The sequence below is a fragment of the Nomascus leucogenys genome, chromosome 19, assembly GCF_006542625.1.
Source record: "Nomascus leucogenys isolate Asia chromosome 19, Asia_NLE_v1, whole genome shotgun sequence".
Classification (NCBI taxonomy): Eukaryota; Metazoa; Chordata; class Mammalia; order Primates; family Hylobatidae; genus Nomascus; species Nomascus leucogenys.
Window position 1 is genome coordinate 34,897,176 of NC_044399.1, and position 12,518 is coordinate 34,909,693.

Sequence of the window (12,518 nt, forward strand, 5' to 3'; positions counted from 1 at the left end):
CGCCACCACGCCCGGCTAATTTTTTTATTTTTTAGTAGAGTCGGGATTTCACCGTGGTCTCAATCTCCTGACCTCGTGATCCGCCCGCCTCGGCCTCCCAAAGTGCTGGGATTACAAGCGTGAGCCACCGCGCCCAGCCTCTTGAAACATTTTTTGAGCCACTTAACAAACCAGTAAGAAAACTGATCTTATTACTTTATAGTTATTCTGTGAGGACAGTGCTGAAAACAGTGTATTTGATACATTACTAAGGATTGGAAATTTGGGAGATTTTTTTTTTTTTTTTTTTTTTTTGAGACGGAGTCTCGCTGTCACCCAGGCTGGAGTGCAGTGGCGCGATCTCGGCTCACTGCAAGCTCCGCCTCCTGGGTTTACGCCATTCTCCTGCCTCAGCCTCTCCGAGTAGCTGGGACTACAGGCGCCCGCCACCACGCCCGGCTAATTTTTTGTATTTTTAGTAGAGACGGGGTTTCACCGTGGTCTTGATCTCCTGACCTCGTGATCCGCCCACCTCGGCCTCCCAAAGTGCTGGGATTACAAGCGTGAGCCACCGCGCCCGGCAGATATTTGTATATATCTGTAAGTACATTGAAGACTTAGAGCTAGAAGATAAATGGTTATGTAGGGGTAATACCTCAGAAACTTGATTTTTTTTCTTTTCCTTTTTTTTTTTGAGATAAGGTCTCACTGTGTTGCCCAGACTAGAGTACAGTGGGGTGATCTTGGTTCACTGCAACCTCTGCCTCCCAGGCTCAAATGATTCTCCCACCTCAGCCTCCCCAGTAGCTGGGATCACAGGTGCATGCCACCATGCGTGGCTAATTTTTGTATTTTTGGTAGACATAGGGTTTCATCATGTTGCTTGGGCTGGTCTTGAACTCCTGGGCTCAAGTGATCTGCCAACCTCAGCCTCCCAAAGTGCTGGGATTACAGGAGTCTTTGGGATTGGATATATTATATGAGAAGTATTTTGGATTCTTGGGAGTGACAAATTTTATATTGCTACCCCAGATTGAGATCCTTTAAGAACTGCATTAAACAAACTGGATAGATAACAAAGTCTTTTTGGAGCATTGTGAGTGGGAGTTGGGGGAAAGATTGAATTATCATAGTTAAGAGATCTGAGGCCTTTGTGAGGAAGAGCCAGATAGGATGAGAGGTGATTGGATTTTCTGAAATCTGCTTCTTTTTTTTTTTTGGTGGGGGATGGAGTCTTGCTGTGTCACATAGGCTAGAGTGCAGTGGTGTGATCTTGGCTCACTGCAACCTCTGCCTCCCAGGTTGAAGCAGTTTTCCTGCCTCAGCCTCCCCAGTACCTGGGACTTCAGGCATGCACCACTACGCCTGGCTAATTTTTGTATTTTTAGTAGACAGGGTTTTACCATCTTGGCCAGGCTGGTCTCAAACTCCTGACCTCAGGTGATCCACCTGCCTCAGCCTCCAAAAGTGCTGGGATTACAGGCCTGAGCCATTGTACCTGGCCTTTTTTTTTTTTTTTTTTTTTTTGAGATGGAGTCTTGCTCTGTCACCCAGGCTGACACACAATTGAGTGGCACGCAACCTCGACAGCTCACTGCAACCTTCGCCTCCTAGGTTCAAGTGATTCTTCTGCCTCAGCCTCCCTAGTAGCTGGGATTACAGGCACATACCACCACACCTGGCTAATTTTTTTTTTTTTTTTTTTTCTGAGATGGAGCCTCCCTCTGTTGCCCAGGCTGGAGTGCAGTGGCCCGATCTCGGCCTCCCGGCTTCAAGCGATTCTCCTGTCTCAGCTTCCTGAGTAGCTGGGATTACAGGGGTCTGCCACCACGTCTGGCCAATTTTTTTGTATTTTTTGTAGAGACGGGGTTTCACCATATTGGCCCAGCTTGTTTTGAACTCCTGACCTCAAGTGATCAATCCGCCTTGGCCTCCCAATAATCTTTGTAATTTTAGTTTAGGTGGAGTTTTACCATGTTGGCCAGGCTGGTTTCAATCTTCTGACCTCAAGTGATCCGCCCATTTCAGCCTCACAAAGTGCTGGGATTACAGGCGTGAGCCACCGTACCCAACCTGAAATTTGCTTGTTTTTAGCAAAATTAATTAATGCAAAGGTGTATTATATGTAAAGTCAAATTCGGGCAGCTTACTACATTGCTTTTCTTGCAGGATGATGTTCAACTTTGGCTCTCCTATGTGGTTTTTTGTAAGAAGTGGGTGAGTAAAGCCATCCATGTCTTGCTTCCTCTGACCGTCTTTTTGTTAATCTGCCCTTTAAGCTTCATGCCAGATGTTTTTTCCTGAAGTGTAGGATTAACATGAAAAAAGAACCCAAGAAGGCGGAACATCAATATAACATTGGATATCTGAATGACCATAGTTTCTAATTCAATTGAAAAGAATATAATTTTTACGTGTATTTGTTCAATACAGTTGATTTTTTAAAAAAAGATATTTAAAGTGTTTAGTGGTTTAATTGAGGTAGAAAATTATGAGGGTCTGTGTTCGTTTATATATCCCTAGCAATAGCATGTCATGCTCCATTGGATTTTACAGTTGGTAAAGTTAGGGTACATATTACTTACAGAGTAAGATCAATGATTTATCTGTGCAGAAGTAGCAATATTTTCCTTTTTTACAGGCTACTAAAACTCAACTTAGCAAGGTATTCTCTGCCATGTTGGCGATTCATTCCAACAAGCCAGGTATGGTGAAATCTTTGTCAATTTTTCTGCATTTTATTTAGACTCAAGCCATTTTGGATTTTATTTCGCTTGATGAATCTAAGAGAAATTATTTTGAGGACTTGAGCTTAGGCAGTTGGCCTCAGCAGTTTTTCTTACTGAATAGCTGCCTCGTAGTTCACCCCTGCCTACTATATACTACTGTCCTAGGTGTTGTACCTGCAGGCAAGAAGGACTATATTTCTTTTTTTTTTTTTTGAGACGGAGTCTCGCTCTGTCGCCCAGGCTGGAGGGCAGTAGCGTGATCTCGGCTCACTGCAACCTCCGCCTTCCGGGTTCAAGCAGTTCTCCTGCCTCAACCTCTTGAGTAGCTGGGATTACAGGCGCCCGCCACCACGCCCAGCTAATTTTTGTATTTTTAGTAGAGACGGGGTTTCACCACATTGGCCAGGCTGGTCTCGAACTCCTGACCTCAGGTGATCCGCCCACCTCAGCCTCCCAAAGTGCTGGGATTACAGCATGAGCCACCGCTCCCAGCCAGACTGTATTTCTCTTTAGATGATGGCAAAATAAATTTTTGAATCATTTGAGGGACATTTTATTTGGAGGCAGTCAAATCTGAGGAATTTTAGAAGCTTAAAGGGGAAAATATCAATATAAATTTTAGAAGAGTGCTGGTACAGAGTAGACTCATGTTTTGTAAGAGAAATATTTCTCCTGTGAATAACGTATAAATGGTCTAGTTGATAATGGAGGGGCCTCAGTACCTATTCTCAGGGTATTAGGCTTAATCAGTTATCTTATACCACACAAGACTCAAATAGACTACATTTGGCACCAGTTTACTCAGAAATATAGCAGGATAGCCTTAGGTATGTTTCTTCTGCAGAATGCTCTTAGCAGAATGGAGGTAGCCTCTGGTTCCTAAGGTGACTGTTCAGATATGAGGAGATGAGATCATATCAGTAGGTAGGGGATCCACTCTGGCTTAGAAGCCCCATGGATGGGTATGGCTTCTACAGATCCTAGAAAGGTCATGCATAATTTTAGGAGTCACATGTTCAAGGAAGCCCAAAGCAATTGCTTGCCACCATTGTTGACCCTCCTATTCCAGGTGTGGTTACCAGCCAGGCGTCATTTTTAACAAAAGCAATCTTGCTTGATAAGATAGGTGACCTTTATTAAGTGTCTAGGGAAATAGCTAGAATGTTAACTCAGGGTTAATTTCCCATGTAGAAGGACAAAGAATTTTAGAGAAAATTATGAATTATAATTTATTTTATTTTTTATTTTTTTGAGACAGAGTCTTGCCTCTGTTGCCCAGGCTGGAGTGCAGTGGTGCGATCTCAGCTCACTGCAACCTCCACCTCCCAGGTTAAAGTGATTCTTCTGCCTCAGCCTCCCTAATAGCTGGGACTATAGGAGGGTGCAACCACGCCTGGCTAATTTTTTGTATTTTTTAGTAGAAACGAGGATTCACCATGTTGGCCAGGCTGGTCTCAAACTCCTGACATCAAGTGATCTGCCTGCCTCTCAAAGTGCTGGAATTACAGGTGTGAGCCACTGTGCCCGGCCTTTTTCTGGCATTTTACTACCTTTAAAATTTGTATGTGGGCCAGGCACGGTGGCTCATGCCTATAATCCTAGCACTTCAGGAAGCCGAGGCAGGCAGATCATTTGAGATCAGGAGTTTGAGACCAGCCTGAGCAACATGGTGAAAACCCGTCTTTACAAAGCTACAAAATTTAGCTGGGTGTGTTGGCGTGTGCCCGTGGTCCCAGCTATTTGAGGGGCTAAGGTGAGATCCTCGTAGGTGAAGACTGCAGTGAGCTGTGTTTGTGCCACTGCAGCCTGAGCAACAGAGCAAGACCCTGTCTCAAAAAAGAAAAAAATTGTATGCGACTTGCAATAATGTCCTTAGATCTGATGAAAAACATAATGTCCTTAGATCTGATGTAACAGACACTTAGGTACTCATCCTTTAAATTGAACATTTGTTATCATTTACTTATTTGCTTCAGAATACTGTTTCTAATTTTAGATAATGTAACCAAGCTTTGCAGTTAGAAACTGTCTGTCCAAACTGCTTCCCCTTTTGTTAAAGATTTTTTTAAAAAATTGTTTGAGTAGGCCGGGCGCGGTGGCTCATGCCTGTAATCCTAGCACTTTGGGAGGCCGAGGTGGGCGGATCACGAGGTCGGTAGATTGAGACCATCCTGGCTAACATGGTGAAACCCCGTCTCTACTAAAAATACAAAAAAAAAATTAGCCAGGCATGGTGGCGGGTGCCTGTAGTACCAGCTACTCGGGAGGCTGAGGCAGGAGAATGGCATGAACCTGGGAGGCGGGGCTTGCAGTGAGCCGAGATTGTGTCACTGCACTCCAGCCTGGGCAACAGAGTGAGACTCTGTCTCAAAAAAAAAAAAAAAAAAAAAAATTATGTGAGTATTAAAATTGGATCATTTGGTTCTTTTCTTGTCTGACTTGATTAATTTATTGAAATGAAATCTGATGGTTTTTCACTTACAGCTTTGTGGATTATGGCAGCCAAATGGGAAATGGAAGATCGACTGTCTTCAGAAAGCGCAAGGCAACTATTTCTTCGGGCATTGCGCTTTCATCCAGAGTGCCCAAAACTTTATAAAGAAGTAAGTGTGTATGCATGTAGGATGAGAAGGTGATGTCTCAGTTTGGTCCTCTGGAGACATATTTTTTTTTTTTCCTGGATTCAAGCAATTCTTATGCCTCAGCCTCCTAAGTAGCTGGGATTACAGGTGCCTGCCACCACGCCTGGCTATTTTTTTTGTATTTTTAGTAGAGACGGGGTTTTGTTTTTTTTTGTTTGTTTTGTTTTGTTTTTTTTTTTTGAGATGGAGTCTCGCTCTGTCGCCCAGGCTGGAGTGCAGTGGCGCAGTCTCGGCTCACTGCAAGCTCCGCCTCCCAGGTTCACGCCATTCTCCTGCCTCAGCCTCTCCGAGTAGCTGGGACTACAGGCGCCCGCCACCACGCCCAGCTAATTTTTTGTATTTTTAGTAGAGACGGGGTTTCACTGTGGTCTCGATCTCCTGACCTCGTGATCCGCCCGCCGTGGCTTCCCAAAGTGCTGGGATTACGAGCGTGAGCCACCGCGCCTGGCCTTTTTTTTTTTTTTTTTGAGACAGAGTCTCGCTCTGTTGCCCAGGCTGGAGTGCAGTGGCATGGTCTCGGCTCACTGCAAGCTCTTGCCTCCTGGGTTCACACCATTCTCCTGCCTCAGCCTCCCGAGTAGCTGGGACTACAGGTCCCTGCCACCATGCCCAGCTAAATTTTTGTATTTTTTAGTAGGGATGGGGTTTTACCGTGTTAGCCAGGATGGTCTTGATTTCCTGACCTGGTCATCCGCCCGCCTCGGCCTCCCAAAGTGCTGGGATTACAGGCCTGAGCCACTGCGCCCGGCCCATGTATTCTTTATTAAATAAAAAACGCTTCAATTTATGGAGGCTAGGAATAAGTGTGGAGGTGTGGGTAAGGAAAAACATCTTTTTTTTTTTTTTTTTTTTGAGACGGAGTCTTATTCTGTTGCCCAGGCTAGAGTACAGTGGCCCGGTTTTGGCTCATTGCAACCTCTACCTCCTGGGTTCAAGCGATTCTCCTGCCTCAGCCTCCCGAGTAGCTGGGATCCCATGTCTGGCTAATTTTTGTATTTTTAGTAGAGATGGGGTTTTGCCCTCTTGGGCAGGCTGGTCTCGAACTCCCGAACTCAGGTGATCTGCCTGCCTCAGCCTCCGAAAGTGATGGGATTACAGGTGTGAGCCACCATGCCTGGCGAGGGAAAAAACATCTTTTTATTTTTTGTCCAGTGTTAGGTGTTGACACTGCAGCTTCTAAGTTAGTTGAGAGGTTGGAACCCCCGCCTCCTTCCTGTGGTTGGGAGGAATAGGGAACTAGACTCTAACATTTTTTTAGTTAGGAGCCAGATTTAGCTCTTACATACTTTTTACCTCTTTATACTTTTGTTTTTATTTTTTTTTCTTGTTCCCTTTGTTCCCTTGGTTCTCCAAAGAAGTCCTCTTCTGGCTTCTTTGCCTTGTCTTCCTCTTTTCTCCATGTTTTTTCTGTCTCCTTTTTTTGAGATAGGTACCTGGTAGTTCTTCCTTTCTCTCTTCGGGGACTTACTCCCTTATGGATGGTGCCCTAGAACATTTGAGGGCCAAGCTTTAGATGAAAATCCCAAATAATAGAAAGGATGTATTGGAAGCTGCACTGTTTTCTGAGTCATTTGTCAGGATGAAAGAGAAACTGCTATTTAATTCTTTTTTTTTTTTGAGATAGAGTCTCACTCTGTCGCTCAGGCAGGAGTGCAATGGTATGTTCTTGGCTCACTGCAACCTCCGCCCCTGGGGTTCAAACGATTTTCCTGCCTCAGCCCCCGAAGTAGCTGGGATTATAGGTGTGCACCACCATGCCCCACTAATTTTTGTATTTTTAGTAGAGATGGGGTTTCACTATGTTGGGCAGGCTGGTCTCGAACTCCTGACCTCAAGTGATCTGCCCACCCGGCCTCCAAAATTGTTGGGATTACAGGCATGAGCCACCGCGCCCAGCCTGCTATTTAATTCTTAAATGAAAGTTAAGGCTGGGTGTGGTGGTTCATGCCTTTAATCCCAGCACTTTGGGAGGCTGAGGCAGGAGGATCACTTGAGGTCAGTTGTTTGAGGCCAGGCAGCAACATAGCAAGACCCTGTCTCTACAAAAAATAAAAATAAAAAAATTATCTGAGTGTGATGGAATGCGCCTCTAATCCTAGCTACTCAGGAAGCTGAGGCAAGGGGATCACTTGAGTGCAGGAATTCATGGCCGAAATGAGCTGTGATCACCAGTGCACTCCAGCTTGGGTGACAGAGCAAGACCCTGTCTCAAAAAAATTTAAAAAGCATCTCCAAAGATTTTCAGTTTATTTCCCTTCTGTAGTACTTTAGAATGGAGCTGATGCATGCTGAAAAACTGAGGAAGGAGAAGGAAGAATTTGAAAAAGCCAGTATGGATGTGGTAAGGTTCTAATTATTTTATTCTCACTTGCTAACAATGTATAACATTTTGAGCCTGCTTAGGAGTAAGAGAAAATATTTGGAATATATTTTTCTTTTTTTTGAGACAGAGTCTCGTTCTGTCACACAGGCTGGAGTGCAGTGGCACCATCTCGGCTCACTGCAACCTCTGCCTCCGGGTTCAAGCTTTAATGTTTAATGTTGTTACATTTTGAAACTTCCAGATGAGTTAGTGTTACTTATAAATGGACTTAGTTAGGAAAATGAAGCTTTATGCTATAAGAATAGCTATTTGGACTAATTAATGTGGTTCTCAAAATTGTTACTTACAGAATAGCCAAATGCTATTCTTTAACACTGTGTGATCTCATAAAGTGATATATTAATGGATTCAAGGAGCTTGAGAAAGGTTGTGAAATGTGTGGTTTCCTGGCCTTCTTTCTTTCCCTTTTTATATAATTTTTTATGTGACAGAATAATTAAAAGATTTAGAATGTTAGAGCTGAGAAGAAACTTTACTATTGTCTGTTATTGTGGTTTCCAGCTTAGAACTTTTTTCTCAGATAGTCTTGTTCTTGTCGCCCAGGCTGGAGTGCAAAGGCACGATCTCAGCTCACTGCAACCTCCGCCTCCCGGGTTCAAGTGATTCTCCTGCCTCAGCCTCCCGAGTAGCTGGGATTACAGGCGCCCACCACCACTCCTGGCCAATTTTTGTATTTTTAGTAGAGATGGGGTTTTGCCATGTTGGCCAGGCTGGTCATGAACTCCTGATCTCAAGTGATCTGCCTGCCTCGGCTTCCCAAAGTGCTGGGATTATAGGCATGAGTCACCATACTAGGCCAGGACTTTTTTATTCAAATAAAATGTTACACAGAAGCGCAAACAAGACGTGTAAAATCTGACCTGTTTTGGTCCAAATGGAGAGTGAGGCCTTAAGCCATGTGATCTTACCACCACTCTTGGAACCTGAGAGAACACAGTTGGAAGATCAGTGATCTTGTTCAAGCTGCACACTTTACAAGTGAGGGAACTGGCCCGGAGAGAGAGACATGATTTACCAGTGGTCATATGGCACAGGTAGTCTAGGATTGTTAATTTTTGTCCTAGTGCTTTTCCTCCTTGTACTACCTGTTATGTTTGATATAAAACTCTTTAGGAGAATCCTGATTATTCTGAAGAAATCCTTAAGGGTGAGTTGGCACGGATCATCTACAAAAATTCTGTAAGCATAATTAAAGGTAGGTATCTTTTGAACATTAATTTTGGTAGGAAAGCGAAACATTCTATTCCTAATGAAGATCTGTAGTTAGTTTTGAAATTTTCCATTAGAATGTATATAAAACTCTGGAGGAATAGTGCCCTGTTTCTTTCAGAAAATACTTATTTTTCCTAGGCTATAATTGAACATTTCAGTAACTTATTTATTTATTTTTTGAGATGGAGTCTTGATCTGTTGCCCAGGCTGGAGTGCACTGGCACGATCTCGGCTCACCACAACCTCTGCTTCCTGGGTTCAAGTGATTCTCCTGCTTCAGCCTCCCAAGTAACTGGGACTATAGGCGTGTGCCACCCTGCCCGGCTAATTTTTGTATTTTTGGTAGAGACATAGTTTCACCATGTTGGCCAGGTTGGTCTCGTACTCCTGACCTTGTGACCTGCCCGCCTCGGCCTCCCAAAGTGTTGGGATTACAGGTGTGAGCCACCACGCCCGGCATAAGTCTCTTTTTAAAATTTATATTCTACTCCCATTTTTTTCCCTTAAATTTCAATAGGTTTGGGCCAGGTGTGGTGGCTAATGCCTGTAATCCCAGCACTTTGGGAGGCCAAGGCAGGTGGATCACCTGAGGTCAGGAGTTCATGACCAGCCTGGCCAACATGGTGAAACCCCATTTCTACTAAAAATACAAAAATTAGCTGGGTGTGGTGGTGGGTGCCTATAATCCCAGCTACTTGGGAGGCTGAGGCAGGAGAATTGCTTGAACCCAGGAGGTTGCAGTGAGCTGAGATAGCACCTGGGCAACAGAGCGAGACTTCATCTCAAAAAAATAAAAATGTCAATAGGTTTTTGGGGAACAGGTTTAGTGGTGATTTCTGAGATTTTGGTGCACCCATCAACGAGCAGTGTACACTGTACCCAGTGTGTAGTCATTTTTCCTTCCATTTTTTTTTTTTGAGACAGAGTCTTACTCTGTCACCCACGCAGGAGTGCAGTACAGTCATGGCTCACTGTAGCCTCGACTTCATGGGCTCAGGTGATTCTCCCACTTCAGCCTCCTGAGTAGCTGGGCATGGACCTCTACACCTGGCTAGTTTTTGTACTTTTAGTAGAGATGAGGTTTCACCATGTTGTCCGGGCTAGTCTTGAACTCCTGAGCTCAAGTGATCCTCCTGCCTTGGCCTCCCAAAGTGATGGCATTACTGGCGTGAGCCATTGCACCCATCCTCAGTAAGTTCTCACGGAGTAATTAAATCATGTGGGGAGTTGAAAATTAGTTCTTTTTTTATGAATACTCCAAAGATATTAACAATAACTTTGCTTGAGTAGGAGGACGCTGGGTTGAGGGACTATGGGATGACTTTTCTTCTATTTTGTTCTATTTGTCATTTAAAAAAACAGAAAGATTAACTCCAGTACATGAAGAGAATGCTACTTTTAAAGTGATTCTTATTGGCAATAAACTTCCCCTCCCCTGCTTTTTAAATTTAGGTGCAGAATTTCACGTGTCACTGCTTTCAATTGCACAGCTGTTTGACTTTGCCAAAGATCTACAAAAAGAGATTTATGATGAGTAAGTAAAGTTAGTATAAAGGTGAATATATCTATTTCTGATCTTGAGATTAAGGGTTTGAGGTTGGATATTTAGTAGAAGAGAAAGAAGATACCACACTGAATCCCTGGAATAAAAGCTAATATTGGCCGGGTGCAGTGGCTCACACCTGTAATCCCAGCACTTTGGGAGGCAGAGGTGGGTGGATCACCAGAGGTCAGGAGTTGGGGACCAGCCTGACCAACATGGTGAAACCCCGTCTCTACTAAAAATACAAAATTAGCTGGGTGTGGTAGTGTGTGCCTGTAATCCCAGCTACTTGGGAGGCTGACCCAGGAGACTCGCTTGAACCTGGGAGGCAGAGGTTGCAGTGAGCCAAGATCCCACAATTGCACTCCAGCCTAGGCGACGAGCAAAACTCCACCTCAAAAAAAAAAAAAAAAAAAAATTAATATCATATTATGTTAAAAAAGAAAATTTCCTGGCCCAGTGCAGTAGCTCACACTTTGGGATCCCAGTACTTTGGGAGGCCAAGGCAGGTGGATCCCTTGAGCTCCGGGGTTTGAGACCAGCCTAGGCAACATAGTGAAACCCTGTCTCTACAAAAAATAAGCTAGGTGTGGTGGTGCATGCCTGTGGTCCTACCTACTCTGGAGGCTAAGGTGGGAAGATCACCTGAGTCCGGGAGGTTGAGGCTGGAGTGAGCTGTGATCTTGCCACTGCACTCCTGTCTGGGTCACAGAGTGAGACCGTGTCTCAGAAAAATAGTATTTTCCTGATTGAGTTCTTTGATTCACTTACCGGGGGAAATAGTTTATTCAAGAAAAAAAAAATCTAGCTGGGCACGGTGGCTCAAGCCTGTAATCCCAGCACTTTGGGAGGCTGAGACGCACCATCACCTGAGGTCGGGAGTTTGAGACCAGCCTGACCAACATGGAGAAACCACGTTTCTACTAAAGGTACAAAATTAGCCGGGCGTGGTGGTGCATACCTGTAATCCCAGCTACTCGGGAGGCTGAGGCAGGAGAATCACTTGAACCTGGGAGGCGGAGGTTGCAGTGAGCCAAGATTGCGCCATTGCACTCCAGCCTGGGAAACAAGAGCGAAACTCCATCTCAAAAAAAAAAAAAAAATCTAAAGCTTATGTAAAATTCTAAATTCTATTTTCCTGGCATTTATCCATAAAATGAGAGTTATACTCGTATGTTTATAGTTGAGTGCTGGTAATTTTATTCTTTTTATTTATTTATTATATTTTTATTTATTTATGTTTTTAATTATAGAGATGAGGTCTCACTATGTTGCCCAGGTTGATCTTGAATTCCTGAGCTCAAGTGATCCTCCTGCCTTAGCCTCCCAAAGTGCAAGGATTACAGGTGTGAGCCATTACACCTGGCTGGTAATTTTATTCTTCAATGTCTGATTATATGGTTTAACAATTATTTGTGAGCTTCGGCAACATGGCGAGACCCTGTTTTTACAAAAAATAACAATAAAATTAGCTGGGTATGGTGTTATGTGCCTGTAGTCCTAGCTACTTGCGGGGCTGAGGTGGGAGGATCCCTTGAGCCTGTGACTTTGAGGCTGTCATGAGCTGTTACTGCGTCACTTCACCCCAGCCTCGGTGACAGAGTGAGACCCTGCCTGAAAAAAAGAAAAAAAATTATTTGTAGCCTACCTTGTGGGTACTTCCATTCTTTGGTAGCACCTCTTCCTTTGACAGGAGGGGAAATGGAACTTGAATCAATCTGTTGTTTGGATATCTTCAGGGTTTTGAGAGAGGAGTAGGTTGTACTTTTTCTCTATTATTTAGAAAATGAAGAACCCTGGCTGGGCGTGGTGGCTTACGCCTGTAATCTCAGCACTTTGGGAGGCTGAGGTGGGTGGATCACCTGAGGTCAAGAGATTGAGATCATCCTGGCCAACATGGTGAAACCCTGTCTCTTACTAAAAATACAAAAATCAGCTTGGTGTGGTGGCGTGCACCTGTAATCCCAGTTACTCAGGAGGCTGAGGCAGGAGAATCGCTTGAACCTGGAAGGTGGAGGTTGCAGTGAGCT

The 12,518-nt window shown here is 44.2% G+C and overlaps 1 protein-coding gene across 2 annotated transcripts in view; it reads left to right on the forward strand.

Moving 5' to 3' along the window:
* UTP6 (UTP6 small subunit processome component) overlaps window positions 1-12,518 on the forward strand; it is a 41,068-nt gene that overhangs the window by 7,862 nt on the left and 20,688 nt on the right. For both annotated transcript variants that reach the window (XM_003280209.4, XM_030800597.1), the window contains exons 5-10: window positions 2,149-2,196; window positions 2,621-2,684; window positions 5,193-5,311; window positions 7,614-7,691; window positions 8,847-8,928; window positions 10,398-10,479. In XM_003280209.4, coding sequence (XP_003280257.2) covers window positions 2,149-2,196; window positions 2,621-2,684; window positions 5,193-5,311; window positions 7,614-7,691; window positions 8,847-8,928; window positions 10,398-10,479 — 473 coding nt within the window. The remainder of the gene's footprint in view (window positions 1-2,148; window positions 2,197-2,620; window positions 2,685-5,192; window positions 5,312-7,613; window positions 7,692-8,846; window positions 8,929-10,397; window positions 10,480-12,518) is intronic.